Source organism: Aquarana catesbeiana, linkage group LG10 (genome assembly GCF_042186555.1).
Source record: "Aquarana catesbeiana isolate 2022-GZ linkage group LG10, ASM4218655v1, whole genome shotgun sequence".
Taxonomy (NCBI): Eukaryota; Metazoa; Chordata; class Amphibia; order Anura; family Ranidae; genus Aquarana; species Aquarana catesbeiana.
Genome location: NC_133333.1, coordinates 210716914 through 210739181, shown reverse-complemented (window position 1 = coordinate 210739181; position 22268 = coordinate 210716914). Strand labels below are relative to the sequence as shown.

Here is a 22268-nt window from a genome sequence, read left to right as displayed (position 1 = left end):
CCCCCTCTCTCTCTCTCTCTCTCTCTCTCTCTCTCTCTCTCTCTCTCTCTCTCTCTCTCTCTCTCCCTCTCTCCCTCCCCCCTCTTTCTCCCTCTCTCTCTCTCTCTCTCTCCCTCTCTCTTTCTCTCTCCCTCCCCCCTCTTGCTCGCCTCCCCCTCTCTCGCTCTCCCTCCCCCCTCTCTCGCTCTCTCTCCCCCCTCTCTCGCTATCCCTCCCCCCTCTCTCGCTCGCTCTCTTCCTCCTCTCTCTCGCTCTCTCTCCCTCTCTTGCTCTCTCCCCTCCTCTCTCTTGCCCCCTCTCTCATCTCTCCCCATTCCCCTCTCTCTCATCTCTCCCCATTCCCCTCTCTCTCATCTCTCCCCATTCCCCTCTCTCTCATCTCTACCCATTCCCCTCTCTCTCTTACCCCCCTCTCCCTCCTCTCTATAACCTCTCTCACCCCTCTCTCCCCCCATTTCTCTCTCTCTCTTTCTCTGTCTCTCTCACCCCCCATTCCTCTTCTGTCACCCCTCTCTCTCTCTATTACCCCTCTCTTACTCCCCTCTATCCCCTCATTTCCCTCTCTCTATCCCCCATTCCTCTTTCTCTCTCTTGTACCCCTCTCTCTTTCGCACTCTCTCTCTCTTGTACCCCTCTCTTTCGCTCTCCCTCTCCCCGCCTCTTACTCTCCTCTCTCTCCCCCCCCCCACTCTCTCTCCCCCCACTCTCTCTCCCTCCCCCTCTCCCTCCCCCTCTCTCTCATATATCTCTCCCTCCCTCTCTCTCATCTCTCTCTCCCTCCCTCTCTCTCATCTCTCTCTCCCTCCCTCTCTCTCATCTCTCTCTCCCTCCCTCTCTCTCATCTCTCTCCCCCCCTCTCTCTCATCTCTCTCTCTCTCTCTCTCATCTCTCTCTCTCCCCCCTCTCTCTCATCTCTCTCTCCCCCCCTCTCTCTCATCTCTCTCTCCCCCCCTCTCTCTCATCTCTCTCTCCCCCCCTCTCTCTCATCTCTCTCTCCCCCCTCCCTCTCATCTCTCTCTCCCTCTCTCTCATCTCTCTCCCTCCCCCTCTCTCTCATCTCTCTTGCGCTCGCTCTCTCTCCCCCCTCTCTCGCTCTCCCCCTCTCTCGCGCTCTCTCTCTCTCCCCCTCTCTCGCGCTCTCTCTCTCCCCCTCTCTCGCGCTCTCTCTCTCCCCCACTCTCGCGCTCTCTCTCTCTCCCCCCTCTCTCTCTCTCTCGCTCTCTCTCATCTCTCTCTCCCTTCCCCTCTCTCATCTCTCTCTCTCCCTTCCCCTCTCTCATCTCTCTCTCCCTCCCCCCCTCTCTCATCTCTCTCTCCCTCCCCCCCTCTCTCATCTCTCTCTCCCTCCCCCCCTCTCTCATCTCTCTCTCCCTCCCCCCCTCTCTCATCTCTCTCTCCCTCCCCCTCTCTCTCATCTCTCTCTCCCTCCCCCTCTCTCTCATCTCTCTCTCCCTCCCCCTCTCTCTCATCTCTCTCGTGCTGTCCCTCCTCTCTCTTGCTCGCTCTCTCTCTCTCTCTCTCTCTCTCTTGCTCTCTCTCTCTCCCTCTCTCTCATCTCTCCCTATTCCCCTCTCTCTCTCTTATCCCTCCTCTCTATAATCTCTCTCCCCCCATTTCTCTCTCTCTTTCTCTGTCTCTCTCACCCCCCATTCTGCTTTATTGGCAGGACCACATACAAGTTAGCATTGCCAAAGCAGTTGAGTTTCTATGAGAAAAAGAGGGGGGAGGGAGGGGTAGGGGGTAATATAGAGGGGAATTGGCATAAGTCCGTGTAAAGGATTTTTAAGTCCTCAGTGTTTCATGTCCCTCTCAGTCGGTGACACGCTGTCACATATTGGGCAACAATTTTTACTGTTGGCTCCACTTCTCCCAGTAGAAATTGGAGTTTCCTCTTCTCTTCTATAGAATTGAAGTTTGGGATGAGAGTGGAGAGTCTCTGGAAGTGAGTGTCCCTCACTGATGAGTACTTTGGGCAATGTAGCAGGAAGTGGTCCTCATCCTCCAGGACCCCCTGGTCACATTGCTGGCACAGTCTACTCTCCCTGGGCTTGTAGGTCTGTCTGTGCCATCCTAATTCGATTTCCAGGCTGTGGGCGCTCAGTCTGTACAGGCTCAGGGTCTGTCTGTCTTTGGGGTCCTGCCTCTCTATTGTCTTTCTCTTACCCCCCTCTATCCCCCCTCTCTCTCTCTTCCCCCTGTTCTCCTCTCTCTCTCACCCCCCTCTATTACCCCTCTCTCCCCCATTTCTCTCTCTTTCGCTGTCTCAATCTCACCCCCCTCTCTCTATTACCCCTCTCTTACTCCCCTCTCTCCCCCTCCTCCCTCTCTCATCTCCCCCTCTCTCATCTCCCCCCTATTTCCCTCTCTCTATTAACCCTCTCTCCCCCCCATTCCCCTCTCTTTTTATTACCCCTCTCCCTCTCATTCCCCTCTCTCACCCCCCTCTCCTTCTCTTACCCCCCTCTTCTTCTCTCTCTCTCACCCCCTTTCTCTCACTCCCCCATTCCCTCTCTTACACACCCTATCTTGTCTCTTTCTCTTACCCCCCTCTATCCCCCCCGCTCTCTTCCCCCTGTTTTCCTCCCTCTCTCTCTCTCTCTCTCTCTCTCTCTCTCTCTCTCTCTCTCTCCCTCTCTCCCTTACCCCCCTCTATTACTCCTCTCACCCCCCATTTCTCTTTTGCTGTCTCTCTCTATTACCCCTCTCTCTCTGTTACCCCTCTTTTACTCCTCTCTCCCCTCATTTCCCTCTCTTACTCCCTCTCTCTCTCCCCCCATTCCTTTTTCTCTCTCTTGTTCCCCTCTCTCTTTCGTACCCTCACCCCCTTACGCTCTCTTACTCTCCTACTCCCCTCTCTTTCATACTCCCCCTTATCTCTCTCACTCCGCTTCTATCTCTCACCTCTCTCTCATCTCTCTCCCTCCCCCTCTCTCTAATCTCTCTCCCTCCCCCTCCCCCTATTCCCCTCTCTATTTCCCCTTTCTTTCCCCCTCCCATTCCCCTCTCTCTATTACCCCTCTCTCCTTCTCCTACCCCCCCCCTCTCTATCTCTCTCTCTCACACCCTCTTTCTCTCTCTCACCCCCCATTCCCTCTCACACCCTATCCTGCCTCTCTATTGTCTCTTTCTCTTACCCCCCTCTCTCTCTCTCTCTCTCTCTCTCTCCCTCCCTCCCTCTCTCTCCCCCCTGTTCTCTCTCTCTCTCTCTCTCTCTCTGCCTTACTCCCCTCTATTACCCCTCTCTCCCCCATTTCTCTCTCTTTTGCTGTCTCCCTCTCTCTCACTCCACCTCTCCCCCTCTCTCACTCCACCTCTCCCCCTCTCTCTATCCTCCTCTCTCTATTACCCCCCCCCCTCTCTCTCTCTCTCTCTCTCTCTCTCTCTCTCTCTCTCTTATCTCCCTTACCCCCCATTCCTCTCTCCCTCACCCTTCTGTCTCTCTATCACCCCTTTCTTTCCCCCCTCTGTCTCTCTCACACTCACTCTTTACCCCTACTCTTTCTCTCTGCCCCCTCTTTACCTCTCCCACCAGGCCAATGATGCTCTTAATCCGATCCTGCTTGCTTCGGCACATTATACCCTTTAGCATCTGTCTACTCAAATGTATTATAAACTAGGTTGTTTTGGCATAATGGGTAGGGATTTAATTTGGTAGTAAATTTGAATACAAATGGTTTTTATTTTCTTGTTTTTTTCTTTTGGGGGGGGGGATAAAGAGTAAAAATGCATTTTCGTGTAATTTCTTCCATCGCAGTGTTTATGTAAATTGCATTCCCCTATATGTTTACTCCAAAATGTAATAATCAAAATCGTCTTCTGAAAATGGCATTACATTTATGTGACTTCTATGCAATGTATTGGATTGGTAAAGCTCAAAGTGAACAGATATTTTAATTTAGGAAAATGTTATTTTCCTTTCAACGCTACATTGCAACTCATGCAGGCAAAAAGCAGATTGCTTAGAGCCCTGGTTCACATTGATGCTACTTTGAAATCGCGCAAACTACTTTTGCAAATCAGTGCGGCACCGCAAAATCGGCATTGCAACGATTGCAACAGTGCTATTTCCTCCAATAGGCTGCGACCTGTCATGCGATTTGATTTCTCAAATTTCATGACAACTCTCTCCAATGTGAACCTAGGCAAAGTGGATGTAAACCCTCACATATACCCAGTGAAGTGAACAGCCTCAGATGATGCACAGAGATTAAACAAATCTCCCTACATAAGTTTACAAAGCTCCCTACATGTATATCTGCTGTCTTGAGCTTGCTATATTCTTTAGCACTGGGAGGCAGCTGATTGGAGGAACCCCCCCCCCCTCCACATAGAAGTACAAAGATACTTTCAAAGCTGTGCTGGGACAAGACAAGCTCTGTGCCAATCTATTTATACTAGAGCAACCTCCCACGACACACATTTTCAGCTGCTTTTATCTCCCATCTTAGAGAACTTGTCAGAAGTTATTATGCTGATAACAGAGACTCAGGGCTTTGGAGAGAGATAAGAAAACACTACAGAAATATGTGCCCATGTCAAATTTCATAAATCGGGTTTACAGCCACTTTAATTGTTAATGTAGCATTAGGATAACATAAAAGCATATCTATTGGCAACTCATGTATTAATTTCTACATTGTATTTTATAGGGTTGTCTCGATACCACTTTTTTGAAGACCGAGTATAAGTACCGATACTTTTTTTCAAGTACTCGCCAATACTTTTTTTAAATGTCATGTGACAGTGGCACTAATATGCAGCACTGATGACGCATGGACTGTGTCAGTAGTTTTTTTATTTTTATTTTATTTTATTTACAATTTAATTTTTTACAATTTTTTTTTAATTTTTTGTCATTATTTTTTAAAATTTAACCTTTGAATATTTATTACAATTCTTTTTTTTTTTTTTTTTTTTTTTAATCAGCCCTGTTGGGGGACTTTGGCAAGATATCAGGGGTCTAAATAGACCCCTGACATCTCCCCTTTGAGACAGGGAAAGGGACACATATTCCCCAGTCCCTTTGTGGCCTCAGGAGACAGAGGCTCCTCTCCATTCATAAATTGAAGCATTGTAAACACAGATTACGATGCTCAGTTTTGAATGGACAGTGTCAGTGATCACTGACTCTGTTTATTTGGAAAAGGAAGGAGCCAGTAAATGAAAGATTTACCAGCTCGTTCATCCGCTCTCCATCCCGAAAGATCTGGGAGGGGGGGCGGAGGAGGACAGGGGGGAGTGGAGCACGGAGAAGGGAATGGAGCACGGAGAAGGGAGCAGAGCACGGAGGGGGGACCGGAACATGGAGAAGGGAATGGAGCATGGGGAATGGAGCACAGAGACGGGAACGGAGCATGGAAAGGGGGGGGGGAGCGGAGCACGGAGAAGGGAGCGGAGCACGGAGAAGGGAGCGGAGAACAGAGGGGGGACCGGAGCATGGAGAAGGGAATGGAGCATGGAGAAGGGAACGGAACACGGAGGGGGGGGGAGCGGAGCATGGAGAAGGGAGCGGAGCACGGAGGGGGGACCGCAGCATGGAGAAGGGAATGGAGCACAGAGACGGGAACAGGGAACGGAGCACGGAGGGGGGGAGCGGAGCACGGAGGGGGGACCGGAGCATGGAGAAGGGAATGGAGCACAGAGAGGGGAACAGAGCACGGAGGGGGGAGCAGAGCACGGAGAAGGGAGCGGAGCACAGAGGGGGACAGGAGGGGGGGACTGGAGGAACACAGAGGAGGACACAGAGGGGGACTGAAGGAGGACACCGGGGACAGTCAGAGGTGATTGGTGCGACGGTGGGGGGAGTTACAAGCACCGATTCCCCCTGTATAGATTTCAATATAGCAGCTGAAAGCCGCAGGGGGGGAGAGAGGAGGAAGAGCATCTGTCAGCTGCTTTATTGAAATATATACAGGGAAATCACTGCTTGTAACTCCCCCCCCCCTACTGTCGCACCGATCACCTCTGACTGCCCAAGTATCGGGTCAAGCATCGGGGCATTTGCGCGAGTACAAATGCTCGGTATCGGTACCAATACTAGTATTGGGACAACTCTAGTATTTTAATGATTTCTAGCCTACTGCTCTTACTCTGAATGATCTTGAAGTTTGTAAACTTACTCTGTGAAGATCTTCACACATTTACTTCCTTCAATTCTGTGCCATTTTTTCACAATGTTCTGTGAGTAGGCATTGCCGTGTCACACATTTCACAGAGCCTGCCTACTGAGGTGCTAAGGGGAGGAGTTTCAGGAGGAGGAGTTAGTACAGGAATCACAGTTTTCAGACAACAAGGTACCATGGGATATGTAGTCCTTGGAATTCGAAAGTAAACAGCAGAGGAAAAGCTGCAAAGCATGCAGGGAATACAGAAAGTTGTGGGAAAAGATGGTGAGGACAGCCGGCACTCAAAATGGACGTTTTTCTTCCAAGTAAGCTTTTATTGGATTATGAAAGATAACTACTTTTACATTGCTACTACAATACAGTATAAAATGAAAGTGAATATGCTGTCACCATAAAATTGACCGTGACTTTTTCGCAGGTTTGAAATCGCTAAAAAATTAAAATTACATTGCATTCAGTTACGTGAGCATTTGGTGGTTTCCTAGTGACTGCAAACATCAACCAAATCATCCAACATCATTGTTGGGACCTAGGCATTAAAGTGGTTGTAAAGGCAGTGCTCACAATTACTGCCAGCCCCTTTGCTATGACAAAATGTACTACACAGTGTCTTTTTTAAAAATTCTCCTGTTAAATACCTTATTCCACCTCGCCGATCTGCGGTCACTTGACCGCCCGCTGCTCTCCTTCACTGATCTATGGACTAGAGAGAGAGGGGCTCTGACCTCTGCTGGGTGGTCACGTGACCGCAGATCGGCGAGGTGGAATAAGGTATTTAGCAGGAGAATAAAAACAAAGACAATGGGGGTGATTTACTAAAATTGGTGCACACAGAATCTGGTGAACCAACCTGCTTCCAGGTTTTATTGTCAAAGCTTAATTGAACAAGCTGAAGTTAGAAGCTGATTGGTTACCATGCACAGCTGCACCAGATTCTGAGTGCTCCAGTTTTACTAAATCTTCCCCAATGTGTAGTACATTTTGTAATGGCAGAGGGGCTGGCAGTATTTGCAAGCAGTAACTTTACTGCCACTCGGAACAGAGTTAGGAGGGAGCTGACAGGCAGGGGGAGAGGGGAGAGAGGAAAGCAGCGGGATGACGGAGGCATGTAACCTGTCCACGGTAATCATGGATCAGCAGCCATGATTACCATGGTTAGCACACACAGGGGGACACAGGAGAACAGGCAGGATCAACCAGGATTTGTACAGCATAGAAAAGGAAAAAAATCACACCGCACAAGAACTATGCTGTTTAATATGCTTTAAAAGAACAAGATCTGCTCTCTCTCTTTTTTTTTTTTTTCAACCTCTACAACCTAAATAAAGTAAGGGAGGTTGTAACCCCTGTCAAATGGCTTCCTCTGTTTCCTCAATAGTCAACCAGTTTTTCCTACTGGCTTCCTTTGATTCCTCACTGGTCACCTGCCCCATTTCACTGGAGTCTCCTTAGTACATCGACTTCTACTACGTCTAGTATCCAGTGGAGTGAACTGGGTCCAAACCCCTGTGAAGGGGAACCTGGTGAACACCATCAATCCCCATAGACTCTGCTCTCCAATGAACCTAGTCATAGTCAGGTCCACTTTAAATGTTTTAAATGGCTGACAGGTTCTCTTTAAGTCCCAGTGGTTTTGTGGATTTCTATATAAACGTGAAAGTGATCATTATTGATTGTAGCGCACAAAACTCAACCTGGAACAATCATAAAAGAAGGATTATTATAAGCGAGTGAGATTAAGTATGGCACTGTATTCCACAACATGATGTCTTTCTGACTTGTATGTCTCAGTAAATCATGTATGGGCCCAGCAGGGGACAGGAAGCTCAGCCTCTTTCAATAAATCATCCATGGACCCAGCGAGGGACAGGAGGCTCAGCCTCTCTCTGTCAGTTCCCATAAGTGTTGTTTTTGTGTTTCAGAAGAAATACACCAATGTGCCTATGACCGAGGCCTCCACATGGGACAATGGGCCCTGCAGTGTTTTCCCAGACACAAATCACCCTGTGAATGGGACAGGGCACAGGGCGGCCTCCCAACAATCATTCACTCCTTCTCTGCTATGGCCATTTACAGCTGAGGCAAACTATTTTAGTGGTACATTGGGTTTTGGTGTTAATGTGATAATGTGGCGATTAAGGTGTTCAGTAGAATTTAAAAAAAGAGCCAATGCTACACCCTCTGACTTTAACCTAACTCTTATTTGTAGTCTTATTGTACAATCTTCTTTAAAGCCAACCACACATGTTAATATTTGATTTGATTTTTTAAGTTCAGAAAAAATTTGATCTTTTGGATTTAGCAACAACTATGTAGTTGAAGGGCCTCCCAGTTTGGATACAAAACTCAACAGAATGTTTAGGTAGAGTCGACCCTTGTGCTTTATATCTTTGATACATCAAAAGAAGATTTGACAGATTATAAAATAAATGGACAGCTTTAGATTTATAAACGACTATATCCATATGACCTGCGGAAGATTTACCCCCCTTCATGTCCAGACCATTTTTTGTGATACGGCACTGCGTTACTTTAACTGACAATTGCACAGTCATTCAACGCTGTACCCAACTGAAATTGATATCATTTTTTTCCCCACAAATAGAGCTTTCTTTTGGTGGTATTTGCTTGCCACCAGGGTTTTTTATTTTTTTTGCGCTATAAACAAAAAGCTTTCTGCTATAAGTCATATCCAATAAAAAAAATTTTAAAAATCAAGTTCTTCATAAATTTAGGCCAGTGTGTATTCTGCTACATACTTTTGGTAAAAAAAATCCCAATAAACGTATTGGTTTACGCAAAAGTTACAGTGTCTACAAGCTATGGGGGATATACTGGAGTTTTTTGTTTTTTTTTATACTAGTAATGGCGGTGATCAGCCGCTTATAGTGGGACTGCGATATTGTGGCGGACAATATGACACTGACACTTTAGGCACTTTGTGGGAACCAGTGACACTAATACAGTGATCAATGCTAAACATTTGCACTGTCACTGTACTAATGGTGCTGGCTGGGAAGGGGTTAAACCTAGCCAGTGTTTATATGTACTAGGTGTGCTTTCTCTGCTTTGCAGGGAAAGAAAAATCATCACATCACCACTGTCAGGACAGAGCTCTGCCTTGTTTACATATCCAGAGCTCTGTCAAGCCTCTCACCTCAATGATCAGTGGATATTCATTGGCTGGCACTCGCTGATTGGCTTCTGCTGTGACTAATCACAGAAGAAGCGGCGTGCCAGTGGTGTTTATGCACCCCCTACCAGGAAGTGCAGAATCACGTGAATATATGCACAGAATGGCTGCCCCATAGCAGTAAATCTGCTATGGGGCAGTCGGAAAGTCGATAAAAATGGTAAGATCCTCCCTGAGTAGACATAAATAATAATCTAAATAATCATTTAACTTTGATGTTTATATAAAAAGTTATATTTTATATGAGTTATGGCAATCATTTTCATTACAGGGTATGTGAATAATTTTATATACCTTTTATTGAATATTACTTGGAATGCATAATTGACACTTTGGGCTTGATTTACTAAAACTGGAGAGTGCAGATTCTGGTGCAGCTGTGCTTTGAAACCAATCAGCTGCCAGGTTTAAGCCCATGTTCACATTGGGTCGATTTGACATGCGATGCATGCAATTTGACATGCAACAATGTCACTGCATTGTTTCCACTTGACCCTCCCTTCTAGATTGTAAGCTCTAACGAGCAGGGGCCTCTGATCCCTCCTGTATTGATTTGTATTGTAAGTGTACTGTCTGCCCTCATGTTGTAAAGCGCTGCGCAAACTGTTGGCGCTATATAAATCCTGTATAATAATAATAATGTGACATGTCCCATCGCATGTCAAATCGCCACCTATTGCCGGCAACGGCACAGTCCAAATCGGTGCGACGCCGACTTTGCAGCACCGCACTGCTTCCCAAAAGTAGTTCCTGTACTACTTTTGGCGACTTTGGGGAGGATTTGAATAGACATCTGTGCATGAATCCCCACAGATGTCTGTCAAATCGCCCCCGAAGTTGGACTGAAATGCCGGTTTGAAATTGTGCGAGTTCAGCTGAACTTGCATGATTTCAAACCAGCCCTCAGTGTGAATGCGGGCTTATTGTCAAAGCTTAATTGAACAAGCTGAAGTTAGAAGCTGATTGGCTACCATGAACAGCTGCACCAGATTTTGCACTCTCCAGTTTTAGTAAATCAACCCCTTTTATTTACATTTTTCATCCTATTTTAGTTTATGACGCTTCATGATTTCACTACATTTTGTGAGCAGAATATTATTGTATTTATAATATTATTGTAGTTCTAGTAAATGATTATGGTTGTTATTATTATTATTGCTTTGTTTATGTTATATATTATGTACACATAATTACTCTTTATATAACATTGTATCTATAGTTGCATTAAAAGAGCCTTTTCTAGATCTTTTTTCTTATGTTATTTTATGTGATCTAATTTGTCAGCCCTGATGAAGGGGAGGGGGATTAAGTCTCTGAAACATGTTGGCTTTTTCTTGTGACCACTTGTCATGTGCAATAAGGTTTTAATGGATTTATATTTGATCTGTGGTGCTCTCAAAATTGGACCAAAGGTGGTTGTAAACCCTTCATATACCCAGTGAAGTCACTGGCCTCGGGTGATACACAGAGATTAAACAAATCCTCCTAGATAAGGTGTACCTGTTTATCTGCAGGCCTCCATTCTCTACATCCAAGTACATAATTTATACAGCCTGTCTGAGCTTTCAGAAAATGGGGCTTAGAGCCGAGCAGAGCTCCCAGTGAGCAGAGCTCTGAGCGCTAATTGGAGTGAAAGAACACTCCCCCCCCCCCCCCTTTGCTGGATTGCTGAAAGCCGCCATGAGTACTTACCCATAAAAATGAATGGAGCTTCAGCACATGCACATTCATAGGTTCATAGATTTGGCAGGGTCATTTTTCCTGGAAGGCCTGTGGAGTGCTTGACAGGGCCACACAGTGAGGGTCGCTGGATTGAGAAGGAAGGTAAGTATTTAAACAAGTGGGTTGCACTATTGTTCTCCCAATCATGCTGCTAGCATTAGTAAATAGATAGGAATGTATATCATTTTACTTGTTTTAACACTTTTTTTTTACATTTCTTTACTTCCTGGTTGGAAGCCATACATCCCAAGAGGAGAGGGGGAGAGGTTTTCTCAGCTAAGCACACTCTTCTACATGCATGCCTCAGTTAAGGGCAGATGAATTCCAGGAAGTAAATGCTACTTGCTACCTTTCATTTCTATTTTAAACTAAATCGGTTGTTTTACCAGTTGATCCGTTACAACCACTTTAAGTACAGGCATGATAAGTAACTTGCATCACTTAAATATATTTATTATTATAGTGAGATTACAGTAATCCCCCTAGCAATTGCTTCATCTGCTTTTCCCTCCAGGAGGATGGCACCACCTTTGTTCAAGATTCATCTAGGGTCACCATCTTCTTTCTAGTTTAAGATACCGACTCAGAGATGAGACAATCATTTAAATCATGTGCAGTTCTTGCCTGTGTTCACCAATGTCTGAAGAAGATCAGCCCCTGCCCCTGCTAAAAAGTTACAATGTACAGTCTGATCACTGCGAGAGAGGAGACTGAGGAAATTCTTATTCCTGCCTGCAACAGACTGATTACATCATCTCAACCTAGGTGGAGTAACGGACTGCAGCTCAATGACAGGTGAAGCTTTTCTGAAAAATATTCTGTTTTATATTGTGACATGTCAGGAATGCTTTCATGCAGGGTGGTATAGTTACTGACAGGTCCACTCTAATGATATCAGCACTTTTTGCCAGTAATGGTACAGTAAATAATTAAAGAAGGGCCTCTTTACAAAACAAATCAACATTTAATTAGATTACCATGCTGGCCTGACAGCTCTATTCATTCCAGTGCGACTTCCGCTCCACCACATCTGGACCACCATCTCTGCCAGCTTCTGCCAGTCAGTGCCCTTCCTATATGCCCTTGCGATATTTCTGTCTGGCTGCAGAACACTGATATACGTCCTTCTCTATGAAGATGTGAAGTCTCTGAGTGTTAGTTGTCGGGGTAAATGTTGTTTTTTATGAAGAGTTTGTCCAGGAGAAAAGCCAGTGGACAGAGCGAAAAGGAGAACAAAGAACAGAGTCGGCTCTATTCAGAAGACATTGGCACGGAACACCAAGCAGTGCCGAGGGACGTGCCCAGCGTGGACAAAACATGCAAATCACCTCCAGGACAGAGTTCTTCTACCAAGATGAAGACACGGCGAACGGGCGATTTACGGACTTTCAGCTCCTCTGCTCTTCTTCACCTGCTCTGGCTGCTGGCTATATACACAGGTGAGACTTCTATAAACTCTGTATAATATATATTCTGTATGGATGATCCCTTGCACATCTTCAAACTATACAATTTTGGGCAAACAGTCACTATCCAAATTTTAAAAATGTATTTAAAATGTATTTTCAATCAAAACTTTTTGTTTGGATAGAGTTGGGAATGATTAGAAACCCCTGTCATATTTTTTGACAGAGGTTGCTAGGGGTTCCTTGAGTAATTAGTAGCGATGATTGATTTCCTGTCTGATGGTGCCTAAATAGTTTTGAAGTCAATATCCCCTATCAGAGTGGTCCCATGCCAGTGGGGGATCATCTCCCCTGACCTCCAATGTAGGTAGGGACTTCTCTAGTCTCCACTGATCATCACTGTATGGGAGACCTTCTCCACCACCCACCAGTGTAAGAGGGACACTTCTCCAGTGACAATTGTAATAAAGGGGACTCTTCTCCACTGATCATCAGTATAAGTGAGATACTTCTCCACTGACCATCAATGAAAGGAGGATACTTCTGCACTGACTGTCAATGTAAGAGTGACCTTTTCCACTGACCGTCTGTGTAAGGGGGGCCTTCTCCAGTACCATTAGTGTAAAGGGTGCAATTCTCCACTGACCATCAGTGCAAGATGGACCTTATCCGCTGACCGTCAAGGTAAGGGGGACCTTCTCCACTGACAATCAATGTAAGGGGTGCAATTATCCACTGACCACTAATGTATGGGGTGCAGTTCTCCACTTACCATCAGTGTAAGGGGGGGTTCTTCTGCATTAAGCATCAATGCAAGGGGGACCTTCTCCATTGATGGTTAATTTATGGTGGGGGGGCTTCACTGACCATCAGTGTAAGGGGTGCAATTCTCCCCTAACCAACAATGAAAGGCAAACCTTCTCCACTGACTGTCAATGTAAGGGGGGCCTTCTCCACTGACAATCAGTGTAATGCCGCGTACACACAAGCGGACTTTTCAACCGGACTGGTCCGACGGACTTTCGGCGGACTTCCACCAGACTTGTTTACACACGATCACATCAAAATCCGACGGATTTGTATGTGATGACGTACGACCGGACTCTAGTCCATCGGAAAGATTTGAAACATGTTCCAAATCTAAAGTCCGTCAGATTTTCGACCGAAAAAGTTTGATGAAGCCCACACACGGTCGAATTGTCCGTCGGACCAGTCCGGTCGAAAAGTCCGCTCATGTGTACGCGGCATAAGGCATGCAATTGTTCACTGAACACCAATGTAAGGGGGGGGGAGTTCTCCATTGACCGTCAATGTAAGTGGGACTTCTTTAATAACCACCAATGTACGGGGAACATTCTACACAGAACGAAAGGGGGCACCGCATTGACCACCAGTGTACACCTCTACTACTGACTACCCCCTAATGAACAGGAGGCGATTTTCCACTGACCGCTGTTAAATCTGCCACCACCAATGTAACACAGAAACTACAATTTCCACTGTCTGTGCTTCATTTCTGGCAATTACTATTTTTTTTCATTTCATTTTTATTACAGAAAAAGTTTTTTTCTGTATAGAACAGGATGGTGTTAAAAAGCAATCCATGCTGCAGGGTTGATTTACTAAAATTGAAGAGTGCAAAATTTGGTGCAGCTCTGCATAGAAACCAATCAGCTTCCAGGTTTTTTTGTCAATGCTTAATTGAACAAACTGAGGTTAGAAGCTGATTGGCTACCATGCACAGCTGCACCAGATTTTGCACTCTCCAGTTTTAGTAAATGAACCCAATTGTGTCAAATACCCTAGGTGTGCCACGTTCCGTTTTATTGTCCCTATTTCTTTTTTTAAAATACAAATTACTGTTCATGCCAATGTACAGTGAGGTGAGCTGTCAATATAATACATTTTTTCATTAAAAATTGAATTATTTCAAATGTTCCTCCAATGTTAAATGGTTGATCAAGGCTGATCTACAGTATCCATACATTACAATGACATTAGGCTATGTGTAGAAGCTGAAAGAAAACAACACTACAACTTTGATTTTCCTTTAACAAGTTTTTAATCCTTCTTTTAAACAACATTTGCAGTTTAATTCACCCATCATTCCATTTTTCAGTCCTTCTCATGGCTTTCATGTGCTTCTCAAAGTGAAAGGGGAAAAGGAAACCAGCAGGATCAAAACTGCAACATGCTGTATTTTTAATCCAGACTGTCAATGTGAAGGTCTGGGAACACAGTGGTTGTGTTTATGTGGACAAACGGACGATACGAGACCTTCATTGAGCCACCATTTATTTCCTGCCTATAGAAGTAACCAAACATTTTGATATCTGACATGTACTTATTCTATTAAATTACCCTTTAGGCAAATAGTTCTATTTTTTTAAACCAGCCTTATAGGGCGTACACACGGTCGGACTTTGTTCGGACATTCCGACAACAAAATCCTAGGATTTTTTCCGACGGATGTTGGCTCAAACTTGTCTTGCATACACACGGTCACACAAAGTTGTCGTAAAATCCGATCTTTCTGAACGCGGTGACGTAAAACACGTACGTCGGGACTATAAACGGGGCAGTAGCCAATAGCTTTCATCTCTTTATTTATTCTGAGCATGCGTGGCACTTTGTCCGTCGGATTTGTGTACACACGATCGGAATTTCCGACAACGGATTTTGTTGTCGGAAAATTTTATCTCCTGCTGTCCAACTTTGTGTGTCGGATAATCCGATGGAAAATGTCCGATGGAGCCCACACACGGTCGGAATTTCCGACAACACGCTCCGATTGGACATTTTCCATCGGAAAATCCGAGAGTGTGTACGGGGCATTAGATTCTAGGTTGTGTCTGCATTATACAACCATATATGGGTCCTATGGGACTTCCCAAGACACCCTTCCTGACCAATCCCAGTGAAGAGTTGATCATCGGAAACAGATTCTCCCAGACAGTTGTCATTGTCCCTTTAGATCAGCTGGCACAAGGGATGCCTGTTCCTTACATAAACATCCATGCTGAGCTGAAAAAAACTGTGCAAGCTGACGTTCTAGTCATTCTACAAAAACATGGTGGTCAGACTCCGACTTTTATTTCATGGCTGTTTATAGCCTTAGTGGTACGTACCTGTGATAATTGTCTATAGAGATTTATGTATAGAATATTGAAGGAAGAAATAGAAGGAATCTATTCACCTACCATCTATCAATCCATCTATCTGTCTGTCCTAATCTTATTTATCTATCCACCCATTATCTTTCCTTCTTTCTTGAAGATATCTATCTATCCTATCTATCTATCTATCTATCTATCTATCTATCTATCTATCTATCTATCTATCTATCTATCTATCTATCTATCTATCTATCTATCTATCTATCTATCTATCTATCTATCTATCATGTTGTATGTCACACACACCTCAATATGTCCTGTTAAAACTATCCCATGTACATACCTATAAATCAATCTCCTGATGTACTCGGCCCTCTTCTCCCTGCAGCGGCTAAGGTTGCCACATTTTCCAGTAAAAAAAATATGTTCTTGTGGTCTCTTCCCTATTGATAACATTGACAAGTCCCATTTTACTATCAAGTCTGATGGCAATTATAGCAGCAGTAGCGGGCCATCTTAGGTTAAGACATCAGGGGTCAGAGGTAACTTGAAGTATCATGGTTTCTTTCTCTAGCCACACATCTGCCACCCCAGCTTCTGTGTATGCATAACAGCATCAAATACCAGAGCCTTGTAGCTAATAGGATTGTGAATTACTATTGTGTCCTGTTATTTGACAATGTTATGCACATGTAGATGCTGGGAAGCAGCGTGTGAGCTCAGACAATTGATAGGACAGCCACTGTCATATTTTTTGGTGACCCCTATCCTTTTCATCCTGAAGAGTCAGGGAAATAAATTACTGTATCTAAGGGAGCAAATATAAATCAGAAATAAGCCTGTACAATGAATATACAGATTCTTGTAAATTCTCAGATTCTAGTTACAAGTCAGTTCTGGGTGGACTGAGGCTGTCAGTGTGTTTGGATAATTCGGGTCTGGGCAGCTTTGAACAAAAACCGCCGAAGCGATCACACGTTTTACAGTTGTGTCTGTTTTATTTTGTTCCTCATCACCCGAGATGAGGTATTGAGGCCCAGGGAAGAGGTCGCTGCTGCTGGTTCTGTCCGGTTGTTCCGGCACCCCGCTGTCTTGTTTTGTAGCCACTTGATATATTGCTTTGTTGGGACTATTGTGTCACTGTCTTTAAAATGTGTTTTCCCTGGATAAGCTCCTGCGATTTCCTTCACTGACTGCCAAGTAAAAATGTTCTGCGTATACACCTCCCTGACTGTGCTGACTCAATTGTTAAAGACTGCAACATACCCCCCAACAGGAGGGGCCCACTGCAAGGGCCACAGAGGCTTCCTTCTCTAGAAAAATACAAATCCTGCTAGGACCTTTTTATACCAATAAGATTTAAAGCTGAATTCTAGGAACAAAACTTTTTTTTCAATTATATTAAGCATTAATCACAAAGGATAAAAATCTACTTTGTGTGCACCAAATGCCTGCACAAGCCCTGATATTACCTTGTAAAAGTAGCAGTGACATCATCTACAACAGGGATGAGCTCAGGGGTATTCAGATCCTAGACGAAACTCACTTGAGCTATCCAACTAGGAAGCAGTTACTGAACAGCGCCAATCATAAGTGGCCGAGGACTTCCCAGTCCCACAGACACACATACAGTGCCTTGAAAAAGTATTCATACTCCTTGAAATTTTCCACATTTTGTCATATTACAATCAAAAACGTAAATGTATTTTATTGGGATTTTATGTGATAGACCAACACAAAGTGGCACATAATTGTGACGTGGTAGGAAAATGATAAATGGTTTTCAAATTTTTTTTTACAAATAAATATCCAAAAAATTGTGTAGGGTGCATTTGTATTCAGCCCCCCCCAAACCCCCGAGTCCAGTGTTAATTTTGGCAGAACATTTCGATTTAGTTTTAGTCTTGGCACTAAAATGGCATTTAAGTTTTAGTCCCATTTTAGTCTTCTGCAATTGTTTTAGTTGTATTTAGTTGACTAAATCTTCAGTACATTTTAGTCAACTAAAATTATTTTAGTCATCTAAAATCGAATGGGTGTAGTTAAATTGTAATGTATTAGTTAAGCATTTCTCTACAATTTCCAAACTCGTTATATACTGCTGGGGTGAAAAATCGAATATGTTATTATTTATGTTATTGAGGTATGAACATGCACTACAGACCAGTGTTAATTTTGACGTCAAATTTCAATTTAGTTTTAGTCATATGCCCTGTACACACGATCGGACTTTCCGACAACAAAACATTGGACTTTTGTTCGAAGGTTGTTGGCTCAAACTTGTCTTGCATACACACGGTCACACAAATGTTGGTCAACAGTTCTGAATGTAGTGACGTACAAGACGCACGGCGAGCCAATAAAAAGGAAGTTTAATAGTCGTGCGCCACCCTTTGGGCTCCTTCTGCTAATGTTGTGTTTGGTGAGCATTGATTCCGAGCATGTGGACTTATGTGATGGACTTGTGTACACACGATTGGAAAGTCTGACAACAAAATTTGTTGGCGGAAAATTTGAGAACCTGCTAGCTAACATTTGTTGGCGGAAAGTACGACAACAAATGTTCGATGAAGCATACACACACGGTCGGACTTTCCGCCAACAAGCTTACATCCAACATTTGTTGTTGGAAAATCCGATCCTGTGTACGGGGCATTAGTCTTTTGACTAAAATGGCATTTTAGTTTTAGCCCCATTTTAGTCTTTTGACTAAAATGCCATATTAGTTTTAGTTGTATTTTAGTCATCCCAATTGATTTACTTTTTAGTTTTAGTCGTATTTTAGTAGACTAAAATGTTTTTGTCTACAAAATTAACACTGCCTGAGCCAATACTTTGTAGAACCAACTTTCCCTGCAATTACAGCTGCAAGTCTTTTTGGGGATGTCTCTACCAGCTTTGCACATCTAGAGAGTGACATTTTTGCCCGTTCTTCTTTGCAAAATAGCTCAAACTGTGTCAGATTGGATGGAGAGCGTCTGTGAACAGCAATTTTCAAGTCTTGCCACAGATTCTCAATTGGATTTAGGTCTGGACTTTGACTGGGCCATTCTAACACATAAATATGCTTTGATCTAAACCATTCCCTTGTAGCTCTGGCTGTATGTTTAGGGTTGTTGTCCTTCTGGAAGGTGAACCTCCGCCGTACTCAACTCCAAAGGACTTTTCAATGCAGTTCCGACGGAGTTCCAACAAAATGGACTTGCCTACACACGATCACACCAAAGTCCGATCGTTTCGAACGTGATGACGTATGACCGGACTAGAAAAGGAAGTTCAACAGCCAGTAGCCAATAGCTGCCCTTGCGTAGTTTTTGGTCCATCAGACTAGCATACAGATGAACGGTTTGTTTGATAGGAATTGAGTCCGTCGGAAAGATTTGAAACTTGTTCTATTTCTAAGGTCCCTCAGATTTTTCGACAGAAAAGGTCCGATGAAGCCCACACATGATCGAATTGTCCGACGGATTTGTTCCGTTGGAGCTTTGATGCCGAAAAGTCCGGTCGCGTGTACGCGGCATAACAGGTTTTCTTCTAAGATTGCCCTGTTTGGCTCCATCCATCAACTCTGACCAGCTTCTCTGTCCCCGCTGAAGAAAAACATCCCCACAACATGATGCTGGCACCACCATGTTTCACGGTGGGGATGGTGTATTCAGGGTGATGTGCAGTGTTAGTTTTCTGCCACACAACACACAGTGTTTTGCTTTTAGGCCAAAAAGTTAAATTTTTGTCTCATCTGACCAGAGCACCTTCTTCTACATGTTTGCTCTGTCCCCCACATTGCTTCCTGCAAACTGCAAAAGGGACTTCTTATGGCTTTTTTTAAACAATGGCTTTCTTCTTGCCACTCTTCCATAAAGGCCAGATTTGTGGAGTGCACAACTAATAGTTGTCCTGTGGACAGATTCTCCCACCTGAGCTGTTGATCTCTGCAGCTCCTCCAGAGTTATCATGGGCCTCTTGGCTGCTTCTCTGATGAATGCTCTCCTTGCCCGCCTTGTCAGTTTAAGTGGACGGTCATGTCTTGGTAGGTTTGCAGTTGTGTCATACTCTTTCCATTTTCGGATTGAGGATTGAACAGTGCCACATGAGATGTTCAAAGCTTGTTTTTTTTTTGTTTTTTTTTTTTAAAAGACATAACCCTGCTTTTAAACTTCTCCACAACCTGTCTGGTGTGTTCCTTGGCCTTCATGATTCTGTTTGTTCACTAAGGTTCTCTAACAAACCTCTGGTGGCTTTACAAAAAAGCTGTATTTATACTGAGATTCAATTACACACAGGTGGACTCTATATACTAATTAGGTGACTTCTGAAGGCAATTGGTTCAACTAGATTTTAGTTAGGGGTATCAGAATAAAGGGGGCTGAATACAAATGCATGCCACACTTTTCAGATATTTGTACAAAATGTTGAAAACCATTTATCATTTTTCTTCCACTTCACAATTATGTTCCACTTTGTGTTGGTCTATCACATAAATTCCCAATAAAATACATTTATGGTTTTGGTTGTAACATGACACATGAAATGTGGAAAATTTAAAGGGGTGTGAATACTTTTTCAAGACACTGTATAATGGCTTATGATTGTCAGTGTGCTGTTACAGCTTCCTGGCAGGATAGTTTTTTTTTGACAGTAAGAGTTTTTTATTTATTCAGAAATCATAAGAATACAAAACAGCAATAGCATGAACAGTACAGTATTTGCAATCAGATTACATCATTTGATAAGGTATTCATTACCAGGCAGCATTGAGGTCGGGGTACCCAAGGGTGGAAGACAGCCTGTGATGTGAAGTATGTCTACAGCTAGTTACAGGTAAGCAATAAAACAGTACAAAACAAAAAGAGGGATGTATATATTCTATGGAGCGGACAGTAGTCCTGAATAGAGCCAAGATTGATCCCACCATTCCACTGCCAGAAGTATGGAGAATGGAAAGTATTTTCAGCCGGGGGGGGGGGAGGAAGGGGGGAGGCGGCGAAAAGCCCACCGGCCTCTCCACATCCACTCCTAGCCTCCTATTAGCTAGTATATACGATACAATCATATTTGTATAAATTAGGAGTTTAATCAAACGTCAGACCAATGTGACCATATTTTCTCAAATTTCGCGGGGCAGTTCCTACTTTCATATGTGATCTTATATAAAGGAAGGACTTTATTAATTGCACTTTTCCATGAGGCTACTGTAGGGAGATCAGTACCCTTCCATCTCAGGAGGATTTCTCTCCTAGCATAGTAGAGGGCAAAAGTCAAACCTAGTTTAGTATAACGGTCACCCTCCACGTCCCCAAGGTGACTGAGCAGAAAGACGAGAGGGTCCAGTGTCAACGGGGCGCCGCAAATGTCTGTCAATACGTCCGCTACCCCTCTCCAGTAGGGTTGGATCTTGTTACAAGTCCAGACCATGTGGAAAAAGGAGCCCCTCTCAGTGGAGCATCTCGTGCAAAGTGGGCTGAGAGAGGGGTAGATGGAAGCCAACCTTTGTGGGGTATAGTATGCCCTGTGCAGAAATTTCAATTGGATAAAACGGTCTCTAGAGGCTATCATAGAGGAAATAAATGTAGAGACGCACTCCTCCCATGTGTCTTCGTCTAGGTCGGGGATATCTATCTTCCATTTGGCCAGCAGGTGTGAGGTGTCCGTATCAAGAGCTACTGTGAGATACATGTATAGGGTGGAGAGTGGTTTGAGCAGGAGCTCCGAAGTGAGAAGTCGCTCGATAGAATCTGAATTTAAAGTAATTGGGGTAGGGAACTGGGCGGCGAGAGCATGCCGGAGCTGCCAGTATCTAAATTGGAAGGAACGGGGGAGTTTAAATGCTTGTCTTAATTCTAGGAATGTTAGAATCTTCCCACCTGGCATTACTTGCTTGAGGGTAACAATACCCCTCGTTGCCCACGCCGCCGGATCAGGCACTGTATTTAGGTGGGGAAGAAGGGGATTGCCCCATAGGGGAGTGTGAGGGGAGACCACCAAAGGATCCCGGAGGGCCACCCGCGAACATTGCCAAGCCCGAATCGTGGTTTTCATAGGGATCGTGACGCCCGGATGTGCCTTACACCCCCTGAAGACTAAGTTAGAAAGGGCTGCATATGAACCAAGTATTGCTGCCTCTAGGGTGACCGCTGGGTTCTGTCTGGGCTGGGAGAACCACCAGCGGACGGTAACCAAGACCGCAGCCCAGTAGTATATAAGGAAGTTCGGAAGGGCCAGACCTCCGCCAGAGAGGAGAAGATAGAGGGTCCGTCTGGCCACTCTCGGAGGCCTCCCAGCCCAGACAAAGTCGCTCACAATACTGTCGAGTCTCCGGAACACTGACCGGGGAATATGGACGGGGGTGTGACGAAAGAAATATAACAATTTGGGTAAGTACACCATTTTGATTAAATTCCCTCTGCCCACTGGCGTAAGTGGAAGTCTACGCCAGGTTGTGCACTGCTTGGTAAGTTTGTCCAACACTGGAGTTAGATTACGGTCGAGGTATTTGTCCAGGGACAAGGCTACCCTTATGCCCAAGTATGTGAACTCTTCGACCCATTGGAGAGGTGTTTGGGTGTCGATACGAAGCATGGAAGGGTGAAGTGGAAAGAGGACCGATTTGTCCCAGTTGATTCGAACTCCTGAAAAACGGCTGAAAGTATCAAACTGAGACAAGGCAGCCCTCAGGGAGTCAGATGCATCAGCCAAATAAAGGAGG

At 44.6% G+C, this 22268-nt stretch overlaps 1 protein-coding gene and 1 long non-coding RNA gene across 2 annotated transcripts in view; one reads left to right on the top strand and one right to left on the bottom strand.

The window, feature by feature from the left end:
• Positions 1-7165: 7165 nt before the first annotated feature.
• On the bottom strand, positions 7166-12265 carry LOC141111185 (uncharacterized). The gene is made up of 3 exons (XR_012236395.1): positions 12018-12265; positions 11011-11125; positions 7166-7819 (listed from the first exon to the last, which is right to left on the bottom strand). It is a non-coding gene; the product is annotated as an uncharacterized lncRNA (long non-coding RNA).
• Positions 11567-22268, top strand: part of HEPACAM (hepatic and glial cell adhesion molecule) — a 47120-nt gene continuing 36418 nt past the window's right edge. The window contains exon 1 of the mRNA XM_073603241.1: positions 11567-12479. Within this exon, the coding sequence (XP_073459342.1) occupies positions 12212-12479 (268 nt within the window). The 5' untranslated portion in view covers positions 11567-12211. The remainder of the gene's footprint in view (positions 12480-22268) is intronic.